Below are 21,487 nucleotides of genomic sequence, written 5' to 3'. Positions count from 1 at the left end.
CACACACACACACACACACACACACACACACACACACACACACCCCTTCCCACAACTTTGTGCCTCCTTCAAATAAAACCCTATCCTTATAACAAATACATAAAATAAAACAAACCCACGTAACGGTTCCGTTGTAAACTCTTGAGTCTCCGCATCTCACCTCTGCCAGGAGGTGGTCTAGCTGGGACTACATTTCCCAGAATCCCTCAGAGACCACTTTCCCAGAATTCGGTTCGGCTGAAGCCTCCCGAAGCGGAAGCGGCGCGGCAGGTGCAGTCAGTCCTCTGTCGATCTCTGAACTAGCTTCGTTCTGGAGGTAAAGTCCGTTCTGTGTTCGCGGCGTGTCCGAGGGATTGTGTCACGAGGGGCCCGAGGGCAGTGGGGTTTGACTGCTCTGGGGCGTGGAAGGGGGCAGGGAGAGCCCCTCGAAGTGTCCCTGCGGGAGAGCACCGAGACCTGGACGGTCCCCGGTCCTGCGGGGGCCGGGGTCCGAGGGCAGGGGTCCGCGACCCTCCAGGCTTCGAGGCTTGACCGCCCCCATGCCTCATCTTCTCAATAGTTAGTCAATAAACATTGATTAAGCGCCTTCTCTGTGCTTAGAGTTGGGGATGCAAAGACACGTCCCTGCCCTCGGGGAGTTTACAGTCTAAAGGGGGAGGCAAAAAGCAAACCTCTGTGTACAAACGAGCTGATTTGGAATTCTTCCAGTCGGAAGCTAATTAGGCAAATTGGAAATAATTAACGGAGGGAAGGCACTAGAATTAAGAGGGGTTAGGGAAGGCTTCCAGTAGAAGATGGGATTTTAATTGGGACTTGATGGAAGCCAGGAGGTTGTAGGGGAGGTGGGAGGACATTTCAGGCCTGGGAGACAGCCTGGGAAAATGCCCGGAGTCGGGAGATGGAGCTCCTTGTTTGAGGAAGAGCCGGGACGCCGGTGTAGCAGGATCCAAGAGTACCTGTTGGGGTGTGAAACGACTGGAAGGGTGGGAAGGGGCTTTGAATGCCAGAGTATTTTGTATTTGATCCTGGAGGTCATAGGGAGCCGCTAGAGTTTCTTGAGAGAGTGTGTGTGCGGGAGTGTGACATGATAGCATCTGATTTAGGAAGATCACTTTGACAGCTAAGCGGAGGATGGACTGGAGTAGAGAGAGAGAGAGACTTCTCCATCCAGTGTGTTGCCAGGTTTTTTTTGTGTGGTTTTTTTAAAATTCTTTTTGATTCTTTAGAAGGTACCCTTAACTTTGGTCTATTTTCCTTACTGCTAGAACCAGGTCGGTATAATACATAGAAAATGGGGGTTATGGAAGCGGGAAGATCAGGATTCTCTAACACATTCTGCCTGTGTGATGCTGGGCAAACCGTCCTAACCTCTCTGTGCTCTAGATAACTCTCAAAGATTATAAATTGAAGAGAAAGTGCTAACCTGCATTGGTGGAGGGCCTTTCCTCACTCAGGGAATTCCCTGTACCCATCCTTATCCTTTTCATTTATTCCCACTAGTCCTAGTCACTCATCACTTTGAATGTGTCTAGATCAGGAGTTCTTAACTTTTTTGTGTGATGGACCCCTTTGGGAGTTGGGTGAAGCTGTTGGACTTCCCAGAATAATGTTTTTAACTAATTGAAGGAAATTCTAAATTTTATTTAGAAGTTAGTGAAAATAAAGGTATAATTTTTCTCACCTTCAAGTTTGTGGACCCCCTGAAATCTATCCTCCGCCACACAGTTTCTATGGACACCAAGTAAAGAACCCCTGATCTAGATTACCTTCTTGCCTCTAATCTCTAAACTCTCAGCCCAACTAATATTTATAAATTCAATATATCACTAGATTGAGTCCATACTGGAGCCTTACTGTTGACTCCAACAGTAGTAGTGAAACCTGTGTTTTAGGAATATCAATTTAGTTGATATCTACATAGGTGATAGATTGGGCACTGGAGGCACTAATTAGGAGGCTATTGCAGTAGTCTAGACAAGAGGTAATAAGAACCTGAAGTAGGACAGAGACTGTGTGAGTGATAAAGGGAAAGAAGAGAGAGGTGTTGAGGGCAAATTTGAGATCCAGGGCAAATCTCAGAAGAGGACCTGTGCCCAAGGGTGACAGTTCAAAGTAAGAAGCTGCTAAAGATCCTTGAAAGGAGAAAGCTCAGAAGTAGACGGCAGCAGTATGACTCCAACCCCAGGAGCAGATCACGGTCTTGTTTACAGCTTATAGCCCAGTCTGAAGCCTGTAGAGGAGTAACAAGGGTAGCAATCCCAAACCAAAGGGAAGCCTACAGATCTGCCGTTTAGAACCAGAGCTTCCTAGCTGGTTAACAGTGGCTGCATCAAGCTGCAGACTCTTATTACTTAGACCCAAACTCAAGTCAGGAACTTGCGGAGCTCAGAACAGCAGCGCAGTGATCAGACTTTGCCCTGAGTCTGACATTGGTCTGACTTTGGGAGCACCTGAAAGATTGCAGATCCTTAGCCTGAGCTGCCCCTGGAATTCTGGGACAGCACAAAATTCGATACTCCAAGACTATCCAGACCACCCAGACCACCCCTACAGAAGAGCAAAAGCGTGGCCCTAACGTCAAGTCAGAAAATAGGCTGGAAGAATAAGCAAACAAATAAACAAAATCTCATTTTGAAAAGCTATTATGGTAACAGGGGTGTTTAAGACACAAAACCAGAAGAAAATGACTCCAATATATCTATAAGCAAAGCCTCAAACCCAAAAAAGCTTAGGTACAAATTCATTTTAGGAAGAGATGAAGCTAGACATTAAAAAAGAGTTTTAAAATGTTTTTATCAATGAAATGAGAGCACTGGAGGAAAATATTGGAAAAGAAATGAGAGCGGTAGAAGAAAAAAAGTAGAAAGGGAATTAACAAGAGATACAAAACCTTGGCCAAGCAACAAACTCTCAAAATTCCAATGGACTAAATAGAATCTAATGAGACAAGAAAAAAAATTAAAGTCAAAAAGCTGAAAAAATTTAAGAATCATTGGACTATGTATGAGTGCCATGACTGGAAAAAAAAAAAAAGCACAGACATCATACTTCAAGTAATCTTAAAAGAAAACTGCCTCCATCTCTTGCAACCAGAGGACAAAATGGAAATAGCAAAAAAAAAAAAAATCTACTAGTCACCTCACAAAAGAAACTATCAAAACCAAGAGCTTTCGGGTCAAAGGAAAAAAAAAAATTCTGTAATAATCCAGAAAGAAGGAATTGAGGTATTGAGGAGCCATAGTTGGGACCACACATGATTTAGCAGCCACATTATAAAGGAGGGGAGAACTTTGAATATTATATGCCATAAAAAAAACCCAGGAATTAAATAGTGTTAAAAGACTAAACAAGGATAAATTGTGTACATTCCAATATGAGAAAATGGTAAATATGTTTTCTCTGAACCCTGTCATCATAAGGAGTTATAAAAGGAGTTCAGTTAGTCTAAGTGGAGTGGTTCTGTTATGTCTTGATGGTTTTAAGAAAGGAATGAAAAGAAAGAGGAAAAGGAATATGCTTGGGGGAAGGGAAAAGAAATGAAGGGAAAATTAATCTCATATAATCAGAGTGCTCAAGTAGACATCTGTACAAACAAGGAGTGGGGAGCAGGTGACACTTGAACCTCATTCACTTGAACTGGACAAAAGAGGGAAGAACATACACACAGAATTGGGTACAGAAATACATTTCACTCAATAGGGAGTTAGGAGAGAAAAGGGAAAAGGGAGAATAGTAAAGACAAACAACTTTGAGAGAATTAGGAACTCTAACAAGCACAACAATTAACCACAATTCCAGAGGACTAATGATGAAACTTCTACCTCTCTCATGATAGAGAGTTGAAGGACTCAGTCCGGAATGAGACATATTTTTTGTACATGGTCAATGCAGAAATTTGTTTTGCTTGGCTATGCATGTTTGTAATGGGGCTTGTTTTTCTTTTCAGTTGGGGTGGGAGGACAGAGTTGAGGTGGGAGGGATTTTTGCTGATTAAAAAACAAAATATACTTAAAAATAGAAATGGGCAAATTTGGAGGGTGGATTGGTTTGGGGAAAGACGTGAGTTCCATTTTGGACTTGTTGATTTTGAAATGTCTATGGGACAACCAAGTGAATAAGTCTTCTAAACAATTAGAGGTGTGGGTTTGGAAGCTTAGGCCAGGAGATAAATACATAGATAGATAGGTTATCTACATAGATAGGTTATCTACAAAGAGAGGATAAGCTAATCCATGGAACTGGTTGAGTGCTTCTGAGGCCAGGAGATAAATACATAGATATGTTATCTACAAAGAGATGATAATTTAATCCATGAAACTTGTTGAGATCACTGAAACTGCATAAAGAGAAAAGAGGGCTCAGGACCAAGTCCTTGATAGAACTCTAGGATGAGGAAGATGATTCAGCAAAGGAAACTGAGAAGTGGTAGTCAGTCAAGTAGTAGGAGAACCAAGAGTGAATTGTATCATAGAAGGAGAGTGTCTAGAAAGGGGTAATGAAACAACGAAAACTGCACAGAGATCAAATAGGATGAGGAATGAAAAAAGGCCATTGGATTTAGCAATTAGAGTAAGAGATCATTGGTAACCTTGGAGAGGGCAGTTACAGTCAATAGGTGGGACTGAAAGCAAGATTGCAAGAGATTGAGAAGTTAGTGGTTGTGAGGTAATGGAGGAAACCATTCCTAGAAGTTTGGTTGTGAAGGGGAAAAAAGATACAGAATTATAGTTTGAGAGAATAGCAAGGTCAAGTGAAGGTTGTTTAAGGATGCCAGGGAGACCCAGGCATAGAACAAGGAAAGATTGAAGATGAAAGAGATAATGATAAGGGGGTACAAGTTCTCAGAGGACACAAGAGGGGGTGAGTACCAAGAACACAAGTGGAGGGGTTAGCTTTGGCAAGGAGAAGCCTCACCTTTTCTGTAGAGACTGAAGCGAAGAAAGATAAGAATGGGGGAATGATGAAGAGGAGTTTTAAGGTATAGAGATGGGAGAAGAAGAACAGTGCAGACCTCTTTTGTCAGTAAAGTAGGAGGTGAGGTCCTAGGAGAAATTTGGAATAGCCAGTGTAGAGTGTGGTAGAGAATCAGTCAGATAAGAGTAAAAGAATTCCTGTGCAGCAGTGAGTGAGGGACAAGTTGAGATTAGATAGCATAAATAAGTAATGAACTCACTCAGCAGGTTACCTGACTTGCTCCAGGATCCTTCAGCGGCTCACAAGTATGATCAGAGAAAGCAGCGAAAGGAGTAACTCAGGTTTGGCATTTAACAAGGCATGATTAGGAATTAAACAAGAAACTTTGGTGGAAATTTTGACCCAAATATTTGAAGACAGGTACAAGGGATCAAAAAATTTAAGAGTTGAGGGGAAAAAACACTCTCATCCTAGTTAGTTTGCCCTCTTAAGCTATCAAGATAGAATTGCAATATTACACATCCTCTACTTCAGGGGTTCTTAGCCTGACGGCCATGTACCTGTTTTGAAAAAAATATTTTGATAATAATAATAATTAAACATTTATATAGTGCTTATTATAAGCCAGGCACTGTGCTTTACAATTATTATCTCATTTAATCCTTACGACAGCTCTGGGAGGTAGGTACTGTGATTGTCCTCATTTTACAGTTGAAGAAACTGAGGCAAACAGATTAAGTGACTTGCCTGGGGTCGCAAAGCTAGTTAATGAGTGTCAGAGACTGGATTTGAACTTGGGTCTTTCTGACTCCAGGCCCATGCATTATGTACTACACCACTTAGCTGACTATATTTTATAATAAATTGTTTTCTTTGTAACCCTATGTATTTTATGCGTTTAAAAATGTAAGAGGTCCATAGTCTTTAACAGACTGACTGCCAAAGGGAGCCATAACATGGGAAATGTTAAGAAATCTTGTTCTATTTTATCCTATCCTTTCAGTTTCTTTAGCTGCAACAACACAGAATCAAAAGGAAAGATGAGAGCCATCTCCTTTGGTCATTACTATTAAAAGCACCATCTAGCTATTTATTTCCTTGCACTCATAGAGGATGTAACTCTAAAAGTTTGTGTGATTTCCAACTTAGTTCATTGGTTTTGAGAATTAGACTAAACAATTATAAGATATCTTCTGGCCCTTTTAGTATTTGACATGCTTTCCCATCACTTACTTCATTAGGACCCTTAGAAGAACACTTTGTTCAAGGAAGTAGAGAGAAGGTTCTGGAGACAAGATAGTTCTCATTAAACAATTGAATTTTTTTCATGTCCGTTTGTGACTTTGCATCTTGTGTTCATGTGTGTTGTGTACTTCTTTCTTCTAAATAAATTATGCCTTAACTACTAAGTGAGGCCAGAGTGCCTGACTTTCAAGAAAGTAGAGGAAAGGTTCTGGAGGGAAAGGTTCTGGAGAGCAGCAATGTGACATTATGAGTGGGTGGATCCCATTGTATTAGCAATTCTAGTCTAACTCACAAATAAGCAATTTTCAATACTTAGTTAACCATAAAGGAAAGATAGGAGACCCTGGAACTTGCTTCACCTAAGTATGGAAGACAAGGAAAATTTTGATGTAATCTTCAGATAGTGTTATGTTGATGTTCTGCCAGTACCCCGTAACACCTATATAACTACAAAATCCAAGTTTTCTTTCTAGAAGACAAAGTGAAAAGGCTGTCATTGTTGAAATTGTTCTCTGAGTTCTCACTTCACTCTGCATCAGTTCATGGAGGTCTTCCTAGTTTCCTCTGGAACCATTCATTTTGTCATTTTTATGGCACAATACCATATCACCTCATATATCACAACTTGTGTAGTCATTTCCCAATAGATGGGTACCGCCTTAGTTTCTGGTTTTGGGCTACTATGAAATGAGTTGCTATAAATATTTTTTGTGCATGTGAATCCTTTTCTTTCTTTCTTTCTTTAATGTGAAAGGGCTGGAGGAACTTGTTTCTAATGTGCAGGTTGTCAGGTTGAATGAAAGGTTTCTTAAAAGAGTAGAAGAAATACTCAGTGAAGAAATGGGAAAAAAATGTGAAAAAAAAACAGGAAAATTTCACTTGTGTGTAGAATTTGAAGGGTAGAGAAATCTAACACAGAAAATTAAAAAAAAAAAAAAAAGGAAGAAGGAACACGAAGAAGATTACCACTAAGTATTTGGAGCTATGTAACAGGCATGAAGCTATCCCTGAAGAGGGAGGAGTTGGGCCATATCTGAAAGAAGCAGCATCTGCTCCCAGGAATGATGATATAGATCCATAGGTGCTTTCAATTGGGAAGTCATCCAGTAACAGTGAGAAGAAGAAGGTAAAGTGGTGGTAGGCGATACTCTGCTGAGAATTACCAAAGCAACTATTTATCAATTTAACATAAGTACCGGAAAGATTTGTTGTCTTCCAGGAACATGTATGTGGGAGATGACAGAGCACTTTGTAAGAATTGTCAAGCCTGATGACCACTATCCACTTTTGGTGATTCATATGGGAATAAATGAAAATGTACCATCCTCTCTCCCTCATCCTCTCAATGAGGATTTCTCCTCATGTTGTACTTAAAAAAAAAAAAAATAGAAGTGGTTCATCATTTATTTCCTCTTCTCTGCTTCTCTACATCTCAAAATACCTTCACATCATCCCACATTCTCTTCTCCTTTGTTTCAATCTGTCATGAAGGGATGACCCTATTTAATAAGACCAACATCTTAATTCCAGTTACACATCTCCATCTGCCTATTGGAAATTTCCGTGTAGGTATACCAGAGACATCTCAAGCTTAACATGTCTCAAACTGAAATAATTTTTTCCTCCAAACTCTATGTATGTATCCTTGATTCTGACCTCTTCTGTCCTCTCTGGCAGATGGGCCTTGCAATCATCCCATTTCTCTCTCTAATCTTTAGTCTATTCCTATTTATTAACTCTTTCACTGTTGCCTGAAAACATACCTTGATCCCCTGTCCCCCCCCCCAATCTCACTAGACCTTACTATCTCCCAAACTATTATTGTCTTATATCTCTTTACAATCAAGCTTCTCTTACTTTTACTTCCTGTGCTTTCACTCACTTAACCCTTTGCAATTTGTCTTCTGACTTCAATGGGAATAACTCTTTCTAAGATTGCCAGTGATCTCTTAATTGTTCACACTAAGGATCTGTTCTTAGTTTTCATCCTTCTTAACCTTTACAGTATATTTGGCACTGTTTTCTCCTCTGTGTTCTTTTGTGACACTGTTCTTTGTTAATTTTCCTTCTACCTGTCTGGCTTCCTCAGTTGCCTTTGCTGGTTCATCATCCATATTGTGCTCCTTAGCTGGGTATTCCCCAAGGCTATCTTGGGCCTTTTAAAATTTTCTTCACACTCTCACCAAGTGACCTTGTAAACCTCTATGAGTTTAATGATAACTTATATGTGTGTGTGTATATATATATATATATATATATACATATATATATATATATATACATGTGTGTATGTGTGTGTGTATGTATGTGTGTGTGTGTGTGTATATATATATATATGTATATATATATGACTCCCAAATCTATATATCTAGTCCTAGTCTCTCCTGAATTTCAATTGCACATTTCCATTTGCCTGTGAGACATTTCCAACTGGGTATCCTATAAGCATCTCAAAATCAGTATGTCTAAAATTGAACTCATTATGTTTTGTCCCTAACCCATCTCTCTTCAGATCTTCCCCTGTTTCTCTAAAGGACATCAGGCATCCTTCTAGTGAGGTTTGCAACCTTGATGTTAACTTTGAATGCTCACCCACCATCTCCATTCATTTGCCAGATCATGTTATCCCTTCCCCCACATCACTTTCATCTTTTCCCTTCTCTCCATTCATTAGGCCTTCATTACCTCTTGCCTGGACTGTTGCAATACCCTACCAATTTGACTCCCTGCCTCAGGGTTTTCCTCTCTCTACTCCCTCCTCCTCACAACTGCCAAAGGGATTTTTCCAAAGTACAGAATATCTGATCCTAGAGCCAAGATGCGGAAGAAACTTCCACCCCACCTATTTGCAGTGGTGGAAGCTCCACAAGTATTTCATGTATTTTCAGACTTTTGATGTCATGGTTGTTGTATTGGTCAGTTACACTAATTTTTCTTCTTCTTTTTTTTTTTAAAAGAATATTTGTTATATGGGGAAGCTCTTTAGGAGTGACAGGGGAAGGATACTAAAGAAAACTATAGTAATATACAAAACAAAAGACATTAATAAAAACTTATTTAAAAAAAGAAATGTAGAGAAAAAAAATCCAGGCTACATGTAGTGAAGAACTGTTTATATTTAGCTTGAAGGAGAGAAGACTTAACAAGAGATATGGAAAACTCTTACATGGAAAAGGATTAGACTCATTGTGTTTGGAGAGGCCAAGGAACAATGGGGTGGGGGTTGTGAAGAGGCAGATTTAGTCTTGATGTAGAGGGAAAAAACCCCAATGATTAGAGCTATCCAGAAGTAGAATGGGCTGCTATAAGAGAGAACAAGTTCTCCCTTACTAGTTCTCACAAGCTGTGTGATTGCTTGTCAGGTATGCTGTTAAAAGAGATTTTTGTTCAAGTACAAACTGGATTGGATGCCCTCTTAGATTCTTTTCCAACTCTGAGATTCAATGTTTCTCTGATATGAGGTATTAGTAAAAATAATGAAACAAATTTTGGCAAGTGGTTTCTGTAATCACTCTTATTGCTTTTTAGTAACATTTTATAGATAACAAATAAGAAACTAAATGATTTGCCTTTGGTTTCATAGATAATCACTGACATAGCTACTCAGTTTCCTCTCTAATTCTAATGTCATGTGTCCATGTGGCCACTTTGGAAGTCAAACTCTTGATTCTTTACATCAGGAAACAGGAAAGAGAATGACAATTACTTTCCTTCAGTTAAAAGAGGTTAGTGGCACAGAGATGTTGAGGTCTATGTTCCAAATCATATAGCCAGTTGATAATCTCAATTCAGGGCATGTTTCCTGTCTCAGAAAGAGAACCTCTGTTCCTTGTAATGTTCCACAAGCATCAGAACATGAAGGTGTCACATTGTAATATCCTTGATTCTTGTCTCTTACCCAAGGAAAGGGCAGGGCAACTATTTAGGTCATTCTGACCTACCTCTGTGTGATGTGAAGGAGTTGGGAGAATCACACCAAATTGTTATGAGTTTTAGCCTGTTGAGTCTGGGAATTGGAAGACAAGACCAGAGTTCCTTATGTCCTCTTTTTCTTCCCCTAGCCCAGACTTTACCTTTTTCCTGGAAGGGAATACAGAAGAAGAAATGGCTCCTGTGTTCCTGGCAGCCAGATCACAGGTGAATTGATCTTTCCTGAAATGTAGTCACAGTTTCCAGAATGTGCTTCCTTTTTCTACCCTCATCATGAAGCTTCTCTGCACAGCTCTATCCCATCTAGGAACAAAAACCCCCAATTCTTCATCCCTAGGAAACTGGTCCATCTTGGTGAATGATGGACCATAAGGAATGTTTCCTCCTCTAGTGCCTTCCCTCAGTGTGGCTCAGGATAGGCACAATAACTTGGAGACAAGATGTTTTCTGCCTTATTCCTTATTCCGTACATAGTACTGAAAGCCTTTAACATTTTCAGACCTGCCTCCTATCTATCCCATCTGTCTCTTTTAAGTGCTTTTTATCAATTCCTTTTCCCCAGGAGTGAGGAGTCCATGGGTGAATAAGAATGTATTTGTTTCAGGAATCAGTTACATTCAAGGATGTGGCTGTGAACTTCACCCAGGAAGAGTGGGGGCAACTGAACCCTGCACAGAGGGACCTGTACAGAGATGTGATGTTGGAGAACTATAGAAACCTTATCTCACTGGGTAAGGATAACTTCACCCTAAGGTTCAGAATCATAGGGAGGGGCCACCACCTTGCCAGCTGTAGGGGTGCAGATATATCAGAGGAAATTGCTAAGAGCTGTGCAGCTTTTCAGTTGCTCATCTGAATTTTGCCTTGTGATTCAGGTCAGAGATTTCTAATCCTTTTTGAAAGTTCCACTATGAATAGAGTTGAAAATAAGTGGTTTCATTTGTTACCCCATCCCCTTGCCCCAAGTTCTTCCTTTCCTGTCCTCTGTTCTCAGAGGCTCTGGAAATAAGCTGTGAGCCTCCTTCAGAAACCTGTTCATTTCCTGGCTTGCTGTCCTGTCCTAACCCAGTAGGATGGTAGTATGTTAGAGTAGAAAGAGGAAGGAGTCAGAAGAAAGTGGATTCATCCCAGCCAGCTCTTTCACTTATTAGCCCGGTGACCCTGAGAACATAAATGACTTTGCTTAAGCATCTGTTTCTTCATATGTAAAATGATACTGTACTAGATGATATAGTAATTTTCACATTATATAAATATATTTCCCTTCTCTTTGCAGACAAAGGGCCGGGAATGACTTCTGTGACAATTCTGTGTCTTCAAGACAAACTGCTAAGTCTCATTCCCTTCTCTGTAAACAGGACTTCCTATTTCCAAACCTGATGTGATCTTTCAGTTGGAGCAAGGACAAGAGCCTTGGATGCTTGATGTGCAAGGAACTGAAGGGAGAGAGGTCCCAAGAAATACCTCTTTGGGTGAGTAAGAGAAAGACTGCTGGTGACTTAATGGATATTATAGTTAACGTGTTTAGTGAGGAAATGTTCTCAGTGACCCTAGGGCCTGCTGAGATTGTTGTTGCCATGGACCCAATCAGGGATGCATTTTTTCCATCTTACATTGGTGGGCATGGGAAATCTGTTTTTCTTTAATCGTGTTGCTTCTGATTCCCTTCTCATTTTTTTAGCTGTATACTCTTTAACTCTCTACGCATTATCTAGAGATCATCCTTCATTACTCCCTGAAAGGGTAGCTATCCAAATCCCATCCTAAACCTTATGTATTCCTTGTTTTTCCCACTCATTAGTATCCCCTACTTTTAAGGATGCTGAGAGTAACGTTAACCCTATTCCTGAATAAGCTCAATCATATTTTCTGCTTACCTTGCTGATTACTTTCCTTTCTCCCTGCTTCTTTCTTCTTTACACTACTTCAGTTCTTTAATTTCAGTACTGTTGATATTTGCCCAATAATGTGGATGATTCAGTAGGCATTTTTAGTATCAATATCCATATTCTACCAGATCATTTTCTTTTTAAACAGCACAGAAAATATTTTGATTTATCTTATTTATTATACTTATTATTACCATATTAATTTACATTATTTTCTCTTAGTTTCAGGCTGGGAGAAAAAGCCCAACACCTGTAAGTCAGTTCCAAAACAGAACATTTCAGAAGAAATAAAATCACCAGAGATATTAACGGAAAGATCCACAAGTGAAGTTACTGTACCTGAGGTTAGATTGGAGAAGAAAAGAGAAAACTCTGAAGGGAAAACATTGGAAAAATCACTTTCCCAAGAGAGAAGTTTCAAGAAACTTTCAATCAATGCCTCCAAAAATTCCAGTAAAGAGAGAGGCCCTGAATGTAATGTATGTGGGAAAACCTTCAGACATATAAGTAGCTTTCGAAGACATCAGATTACTCACACAGGAGAAAGACCCTATGAATGTAATGAATGTGGGAAAGCTTTCTTTGACTGTTCATCCCTTACTATACATGAAAGAATTCATACTGGAGAGAAACCCTATGAATGTGAGGAATGTGGGAAAGCCTTCTTTGACCGCTCACATCTTAATCGACATCAGAGAATTCATACTGGGGAAAAGCCCTATGAATGTGATCAGTGTGGGAAAGCCTTCTTTGACCGCTCATCTCTTACTCAACATCAGAAAATTCATAGTAAAGAGAAGCCATATGAATGCAGTGAATGTGGGAAAACCTTTATACAAAAAAGGAATCTTAAACGACATCAGATAACTCATACTGGAGAGAAACCCTTTGAATGTGGTGTATGTGGGAAAATTTTCAGTCACAAGTCATCTGTAATCCAACATCAGCGACGTTATGCCAAAGAATAACCCTGGAAATATCATGAATTTTGGGAAAACTTCAGCCAAATTTATCACTTTATTAAATGCTCAAAAACTTAGGCACGAAGAGAGACCACATAAAAACTTATTAATCTCCCTTATTTTAAATAAACTTGTTGTTCAAACTTACTACCATTTCTGCTTGCTATTTAATTTTTTTCCTTCTTTTGATGCCAAGCAAAAGAGCAAGTGGTCTGTGGGTAGTAAGTCTTGAGCCTGGTGTCAGATACTAAGTATAAAATGACCTGAAAACCTTTCCCAGAAATGGACTTTCCTTGGCCTTATTGGGTCTCAATCTGAGAGGGATACAGATACTCAAGAGGCAACTTAAAAATCTCCTTATGCTCCTAAAGCATATATCTTGCTTGGCAAGATGTCCAGGTAGGTCAAGTTTTCCTAGTGAGTAACTCACCCTAATTCTAAGGTTGGGATGGTCTGGGGCCAGCTTGACATCTCACACAACAAGTGTTGATTGAGTTCTTACTATGTTCCAGGCACCGTGCTAAGCCCTGCAGATACGAAGAAAGGCAGAAACAATCTTAGTCCTCTAGGAGCTTACATTCTGAGGGAGACATTGTAGGTACATGCAAGGTAGATGGAAGTAGGGAAGGCACTGGAAGCTTAGGAGAACCAGGAAAGGCCTCCTGAAGGCAAGATTTGAACTGTCTTGAAAGACTCTAGGGAAATAAGGAGGCAGGATTGGGTGGGTAGGGGAGGTGTAAAGCGTTCCAGGCATGGGGCAGTTATTGCAAAAGCCCAGGGTAAGAGAGAGCAGGTAGGACAGTGTCGCTGGTGCATAGAGGGAAGTAAAGTGTAGGAAGACTGGAACAGTAAGTAGGGGCCAGGCTATGAGAAGTTTTAAATACCAGAGGACTTATATTTTATTTGGATGTAGAGAGCAGGGAACAGACATGGTTAGACCTATGCTTGAGAAAATTCAACTTAGACAACTGAATGGAAGATGGATTAGAGTGAATGTTGATTATGTGCTATTTTTCTTTTTTTCTTTTCTTTTCTGTTTTGTTTTAGGCAATTGGGGTTAAGTGATTTGCCCAGAGTCACACAGCTAGTAAGTGTCAAGTGTTTGGTCTGAGGCTGGATTTGAACTCAGGTCCTCCTGACTTCAGGGCAGTGCTCTATCCGCTGCGCCACCTAGCTGCCCCGATGTGGTTTTTTTCAGTGGAATTAAATAATGTATAGCCCATCACTGAGTATGATGCTGCCCTCCCACTGCTTGTGGGGGCTCCAGGCATTAAAACCACTGACACTTTTCACTCTAGGTAGGAGTTCATCTGAGACTGAAAGATGAGTGTTGCCTCTGATTCCCTTCCACCTCTATCAGCCACCAGCTCTGCTGTCGCTCGGATCAAGTCCAAGCTCCTTGACCTCGCGCTCGAGGCTTCCCGCAGTCTGGCTCTACCCTACCCAGCCAGTCTGCTTCTCACTTTTCTTCGTCATGAATTCACTTCAGGCAGAGCTACCAACTGTGTTTCCCATTTCTACACCTGATGTGGTTTTCCTGTAGGAGCCAAGGGAAGAGCCATGAATACATGGCACAAAGAGAGAGGTCCCAGGAAATACCACCTCAGGTGAACGAGGAAGTAAGTGAGAGCCAATCAGACAGACAGGAGTGACTGGAAAGAATGACTCACGGTGGTTCAGTTGGAGGGAATTCTTAGCTCCAAGGCAGATGTGTTGCCTCAGCTCCTGTCAGGAAAAGTCTTCTTTTCAGACAAGTTGGGAAGGGTGGTCACTTTTTCTTCCATTGGGATTCTTCTACTTCTCTTTTCATATATAGTATCTACCTTCCACCAGCTCTTGTCCTCTCCATTCCTCTTTCTTTCCTTACTCCTTGACTGTTTATTTTTCCTAGATCTCATCTTTTCTCTGATTTACTCTTTGGTATTCCTATTCATCAGCCTTGTGCTCTACTTGACCTTATTATCCCTGCCAAGCTTTTAATAGGCTATCTCATATTCTTCATTTAACTTATTTATTGGGCTAGCCACATTCCCCTTACTTCTGTCCCCTGCTCACCTCTTTTCTCCCACTTCCACCTCTCCCCAGTTTACAGATTAGTCTGCGTTTGAAAGTTGCCAATACCATAGATCCCCAGTAGACATTAAATTTCCTTATCATTTTTCTACTTGCAGTATTTGTCAACTGTTGGCCTGTCCAGGTCTTATTCTCATCTCTCCCTCTAGGAGGAGCCCCACCTGTCATGCACAGTTGTGGTTGCTGCTGTCTTCAGCAGCCATGCCAGGGAGGTGGACAGAGGCTCCATCCTCCATGTATGAGGAAAACATACCTTCTCCTTTCCCTTCTACCCCTGCCCTCTCATTATTGTTTGCTGGGCACAAGCTTCATTGGCAAGTAGGCTGTGCTAGTCCTGTAAGGGAAGTGGGCAAGATGTTTGGCTTCCCTGCCGCCTGAGGCATGGAAGGCCAAGCTTGAGGGAATTTGGCATCAGAGATTTTATCAGAGCTCTTGCTCACCATGACCAGTTGTGGTGACCGTGGAGTCTTGAGCAAGTAGTGTAGAATCCACATACCCAAATAATCCAGCTGAATATGGATGACTTATCTGTTGGGGATGTGGGGAAAGGGATTCATGGATAAGGCAAGAGGTTAGACTAGATAACCTCTAAGCTTCCTTTAAACTCTTAAGACTACATGATTTTATGAAAACTAAAATTTTATGAAATATTTTTGGTTCTAAATCTATTTGCAGTATTCTTAATTGCCATTTCAGTGGAAATATCACAACTGCAGTTTAATTTTTTGCCATTTTGTTTTTAATTTTATATTGATCTTAGCACTGGGAAAAACAAATCAGAACCTAGAACAGTATCAGATTCAGTGTTGCTTGCCAAACTAGATGAACTGTGTCATACCTCTTTTCTTTTAAAGATTCTAAAATGTGGATCTATTCCCTTGAGGGACTCCTGATCTTACAAATTAATAACATCAGTATGTAAAGTATGGCCAAGATAATATAAAATGGACAGGTGCCACTACAAACCAAACTGAGGGGCTGCTGTAGAGAGTAGGAAGTAATATGATGAAAGATCCTTAGTCAGCCCGCTCTTATCAGGCAGCAGTGTGGTGTTGCAGTCAGACGTGTTACACAGGTCAGGGATTGACATCTACTTAATCCTACTGCTGAAATTTTCAAAATCATTAGAAATTATTATGGTACTTTAAACAGGATGGTAACATAAACATTTAAAAAAACAAAACAAACAACCTCGAGGTTTTAACCATAATAGGCCCATGAACTCAAAAGAACTCTTAAGTTGTTTAGTAATTTTAGTTGTATCTGACTCTTTGTGACCCTTTTTGGGGTTTTCTTGGCAAAGACACTGGAGTGGTTTGCCATTTCCTTCTCCAGCTCATTTTACAGATGAGGAACTGAGGCAAACAGGTTTAAGTGACTTGCCCAAGGTCATAGCTAGTGAGTGTCTGAGGCTGGCTTTGAACTCAGGTCTTCGTGACACCAAGCCCACCGCTCTATCCTAACTGCCCCAGTAGTTATGGTAATATTAAATTCTGACTATCCCAAGAACTAAAAACAAAAAATTCCTACTAATAGGAATACTTAAAAAAAAATAATTGGGTCATATGTGCATACTTGTGTTGTTTTTTAAGTTTAAAAAAATTTCTTTGTAAACAAGGAAATAAAATTTATTAAATTATTACCCAAGCTGGACTTCTCACACTTTGTTACCCCCCCCCCCCACAACCCCATATCAAATCTGTTGTTAAGTCCTATCAGTTTGACCTTGGAAACATCTCTTGTATGTATATGCACCCCCTTTCTCTATTCTAACAATGTCACAACTCTAGTCAATCAGCCAACCTACCACGTGCCAGGCACTGTGCTAAGCACGGGATACAAAAAGAGGCAAAAGCCCTCAAAGAGCTTATATTCTAATGGGAGAGATAATATGCAAACAAATATATACAAAGCAAGCTAGGAACTAGTTAATAGAGGGAAGGCACTAGAATTAAGAGGCATTGGGGAAGGCTTCCAGTAAGAGGTGAAATTTTAGTTGAGATGTAAAGGGAGCCAGGGAGGTCAATAGTCAGAACATAAGAGGAAGAGCGTTCTGGGCATGGGGGACAGCCAGAGAAAATACCTTGAGTCTAGAGATGGAGTGTCTTGCTCATAGCCAGTTGTCACAGGATCAAAGAGTATGTTTTAGAGAGTAGGACGTAAGAAGGCTGGAAAGGTAGGAAAAGGGTTTTATGAGGGTCTTGGAATGCCAAACAGAGCTCTCATCACCTGATGCCTGGAGTGTTGGGATAGCCTGCTGGTTGATCTTCCTACCTGAAGTCTCTTCCCACTCCAATCCATCCTCCACTCTGCTACCAAAGTGCAAGTTGGACTGCATCACCTTCCTCTATTCAGTAAACTCCTGTGGTTCTCTATTACCTTTGGGACCAAATATATTAACCTTTATTTGGCTTTTAAAGCCCTTTAAAATCTGGCCCCTTCCGAGCCTTCTTATACTTTATTCTCCATGTACCCTGCAATCCAGTGATACTGACCTCTTCCCATGTATTTTCACTGACTGTCCCCCATGCCTAGAATGCTCACTCATTGTCTCCAACTTTTGGTTTCCTTTGCATCTCATCTGAAATTAGTTCTTTTGCAAGAAGCCTTTCATAGAGTCCCTAAATGCCAGCATCCTCCCTCTGAGATTATATCCAAGTTATCCCATATGTATCTTGTTTATACATAGGATTTTGCATATTGTCTTCCCTATTACATTGTGCGTTTTTTGAGACAGACTATCTTTGATTTTCTTTGTATCATCTGCTCTTAGTATAATGCATGGCATTAAATGTTTAAATCTGTTGAGGACATACATTTTTTGATGGGAAAATTTTTTAAATGGGCTAGTGAGTAAGAGTAAGTTACATAGTCAAATTCTGGGATGCAGCACCTCAAGTTTTTGGCAGCCCTAGACATTTGAGACTGTGAAATCTTGATGTTCTAATGATCAAATTACACTTTAGAGTTTGTTCCATTTACATTTTACTTTAGCATCTCATACCAATTAAGATATGTCCATTACAGGAGATTGTGTTAAAAAATGTTAAGATATTGCAGGGCCTTCAATGGATACAGCTGTGTTTCTGTGAGTTGTCACGCAAACACATTATTCTCCTTAGGAATGATATCTCATTAACAACCATCAGCGCCCTCCCGCTTCATCCCAACCCCAGTGCAACCACGCGGACAGAACGAGGACTACATTTCCCAGAATTCATAGAGCCACATCGTCTCCCATTTAGACCGAATTTCCTAGAATCCATCTCCAGGACGGACTGGGGCGGAGCGCCGCGGAGCCCTCTGGGAAATGGAGTCCGGGGGTGGAATTCGCAGCGGCTTGAGATGGTAACGGGTGCGCAGGCGTAGTAGCGTGTTGGAACCGAAGTGTAGGACTTTGGACCATCCTTGGTCTAGAGGTAAAGGCCGTTCTGTCGGCGCGCGCTTGCGTAGGTGTGGGAGATTGAGATTGTGTTACGAGAGGCCTGTGGGGAGCTGGGAGCGCGGACCCCCACGGCGGGGCGGGGTGGGGAGCGGCGGGGAGCCGGGGGCTCCACTCTCTCCTCCCAGGCAGCACCCCAGCTGGGACCTCTCTCGTGTCCTCTGTCGTGAGTGTTCGTGTCCTTTCGTGGGTCCTCATGGGTGGCGCCGAGCGTGCAGATGTCAGTTCAGGTGCGGGGCTGGATGTCCCCGTGTGGGAAGCCTGGCACCCTCATCCGCCGGGCTTCTAGGCTGCCCATCCGCAGGCATTTATTAAGCGCCTCCTGATCGCGGGGACCCGTGCCAGGCGCTGGGGAGTCAAAGACCGAGGGCGTCAGGCCCGTCCCCCGGGGCTCCTGCCCCTCCCCTTTCGGGCTGGGTCGGGGGCTCCTTGGACGAAATGAAATACATAGAGTTGCAGAAGAAACCAGTTAATAAAGTTGTAGTGGGTTTTTCCCCCTTCCAAGTTCATGGAACCCCTGGTTCAGAAGGGGCTTTCAGGGGTGACCTTCACATTCCCATTGCTTCGCCCTCAGTCCAGACTTTCATCACTCCTCTGTCCGGCTGCTGTAGCTGGCCCCATTTTATCCCACTCTCAGCCCAGGCTACCTTAAATGTAATTTACCACTCTAACTCCAGGGGGAGTGGGCTGGTCTGGTTCTTACTGCTTGCCCCAGCTAGTGGGGGAAGGTGGAAAGAGCTCAGAACTCGGACGCCGGGTTTGTGCCCCGACACCAACTGGCCATGCGACCTCGGGCAGGACTCCATAACCTCTCCAGACTTAAGTTCCCAGTAGTCCTTGTAAAAGAGTATTTACACAACCCCTAATTTAATGCCTTCGTGCAAAAAACATTTAATATCAAACAAGATGTTCGTAAAGCATTTAGCACAGTGCCTGGCACATAACTGGTGTTTAATATATGCTTGTCTCCTTCCCCTTGTTAACTGATAAATGCTGGACACTGGGGATACAAAGGTGAAAAAGAAAACCAGCCTTTCTCATCAAGGAGCCTATGAGGTCAATGTGACCTTACATTTAACTTGAGAATCCCAGTATCAGCTTCCTCACTCTCCCCCTTTACACATGGACTACACTCATTTAAGTGGTTTTTGAACTTTGAACTCTGGTCTTTGGACTCTCTTGGGATTCACAGTCTGATTTGGCAGCCAAAACAGCTAATATTAGGTTGCATTAAGGGAGGAAGAATTCCTAGCAATAGGAAGATAATGAGATTTGGTGGGGAGAGCACTCCAAAATCCTTCAAGTCTACAGAAATGTCACCTGCTTTTATTAGGGAGGTGAAAGTTCCACTGTCCCTGGTTAGTCCACATCTGGAGTATTCAGTTCTGGGCACCCCACCTTAGGAAGAATATTGATAAGTTTGGGGAGTGTCTAGCTGGAAGGCTACCATGCCATATGAGGATTTGTTGCAGGGATAAGGAATATTTATCCTGGAGGAGGGAGGACTTAAGAAGAACACATCTTCACATTATCTGAAGGATTGTCATGTTGAAAAGGGATTAGGGAAGGAAGAAACATTTATTAAGTGCCTACTATGTGCCAGGCACTGTCAAGTGCTTCATAAGTATTATCTCACTTGATAAGATTTCTTTCTTCCTTTCTTTTTTTGGGGGGGGGGGCTAGGCAATGGGGTTAAGTGACATGCCCAGGGTCACACAGCTAGTAAGTGTTAAGTGTCTGAGGCCAGATTTGAACTCAGGTCCTCCTGAATCCAGGGCTGGTGCTCTATCCCCTGCACCACCTAGCTGCCGCAATAAGGTTTCTTTTGATTGGCCCATAGGGCCAAACTAGGAGCAGTAGGGTAAAAGTTGCAAAGAGTATAATAAAACTTCATAACAATTGAAATTAGCCAAATGTAAAATGAGTTCCTTGGGAATTAATAGACTCCCTCTCACTGACAGTCTTCAAGTAAAGGCTAGATGACTATGTCTGAGTATATAGTGTAGAGAAAATTCTTGTTCAGAAATGCATTTGGCAAGATGGTCTTTGAACTTAGATTCCAGATTTTATGAATCAATATATTCCTTATCTTTACTTCCTTCCTTCAAGCCTCAGCTCAAATTATCAATGATGAAGCCACTTTTTTTTTCTGATGAAGCCTTCTTTCTTCCCTCTCATTTGTTTGTTCTGTCTTCTTTCTGAAATCACAGTGCATTTATGTATTTGTGTATATGTTGTATTCCTTAGGAGAATGTATGCTCCTTGAGGATAAGAATTGTCTTGTTTTTGTCTTTGGTTCTTCAGTGCATTGATCATATTAATTACTTAATAAATGTCTGTGGATTTGGTAACACAGTGGTAGATTTCAGTTCAATGAATGTAAAAATTGCCTAAATTTTAGATTTTACCATTCCTTTTACCATTCCAAAAAGTAGAGTTTTTGTAGGAATTGAAGTGAAACTCACCAACCTATAGTTTACAGATTCCATGATCTTCCCCTTTTTAAAAAATTAATTTATTTTTAGTTTTCAACATTCACTTCCACAAGATTTTGAGTTCCAAAATCTCTCCCCTCCCCCCACCCCAAGACGGCAAGTATTCTGAATACCCTTTCCCCTAATCTACCTCCCCTTCCATCACCACCACCCCTTCTATTTTCCTGTAGGGCAGGATAGATTTCTATACCCCACTGCCTGTATATCTTATTTCCCAGTTGCATGTAAAAACAATTTTTAACATTTGTTTTTAAAACTTCCGGTTTCTTCCCTTTTTTTTGAAAACCACAACATTCGCTCACCTTCAAATATGATGTCCTGTTACCAATCTTCAAATGGCATAAAGTAGAGGCCTTTTGCCCTCTTGCTCTTCAAATCTCTCCTCCACAAGGCTTTTCTTCCTCTTCTCACTTGAAAGTATGAATTTGTATCACCTGAAAGAGGGAGGGAAGGCATTCCAAGAAGGAGTGGCAGCAGAAAAATAGGGGGGACTTACTGTTTATTGTCCTCATCATTTTGACTTTTATCATTGATTGT

At 41.3% G+C, this 21,487-nt stretch overlaps 2 protein-coding genes across 2 annotated transcripts in view; both read left to right on the top strand.

Annotated features, from left to right (window-relative positions):
- LOC114037059 overlaps nt 1–21,487 on the top strand; it is a 159,588-nt gene that overhangs the window by 16,428 nt on the left and 121,673 nt on the right. The window contains 8 exon segments of the mRNA XM_027853858.1: nt 170–270; nt 323–558; nt 10,221–10,296; nt 10,694–10,820; nt 18,273–18,361; nt 18,467–18,594; nt 18,627–18,705; nt 18,745–18,831. Of these exon segments, the coding sequence (XP_027709659.1) occupies nt 170–270; nt 323–558; nt 10,221–10,296; nt 10,694–10,820; nt 18,273–18,361; nt 18,467–18,594; nt 18,627–18,705; nt 18,745–18,831 (923 nt within the window).
- LOC114037024 (zinc finger protein 2-like) lies at nt 274–13,087 on the top strand. The gene is made up of 5 exons (XM_027853811.1): nt 274–316; nt 10,226–10,296; nt 10,694–10,820; nt 11,448–11,561; nt 12,201–13,087. Exons 2-5 carry the CDS (start codon nt 10,264–10,266, stop codon nt 12,944–12,946), a joined length of 1,020 nt encoding a protein of 339 aa, XP_027709612.1. The 5' UTR covers nt 274–316; nt 10,226–10,263; the 3' UTR covers nt 12,947–13,087.

The sequence above is a fragment of the Vombatus ursinus genome, unplaced genomic scaffold, assembly GCF_900497805.2.
Source record: "Vombatus ursinus unplaced genomic scaffold, bare-nosed wombat genome assembly UNPS02010219.1, whole genome shotgun sequence".
Taxonomy (NCBI): Eukaryota; Metazoa; Chordata; class Mammalia; order Diprotodontia; family Vombatidae; genus Vombatus; species Vombatus ursinus.
Note: the sequence above shows the minus strand (reverse complement) of the source record. Positions and strands in the feature narration are given on the sequence as shown.

What these genes read in the sequence shown, in the direction of transcription:
- LOC114037024 (XM_027853811.1), top strand. Translation starts at nt 10,264, where the DNA reads ATGGCTCCTGTGTTCCTGGCAGCCAGATCACAG. An exon ending in TCCTGGCAGCCAGATCACAG is followed by an intron (nt 10,297 to 10,693) that starts GTGAATTGATCT and finishes TATTTGTTTCAG; the next exon opens with GAATCAGTTACATTCAAGGA. An exon ending in TAGAAACCTTATCTCACTGG is followed by an intron (nt 10,821 to 11,447) that starts GTAAGGATAACT and finishes CTCTGTAAACAG; the next exon opens with GACTTCCTATTTCCAAACCT.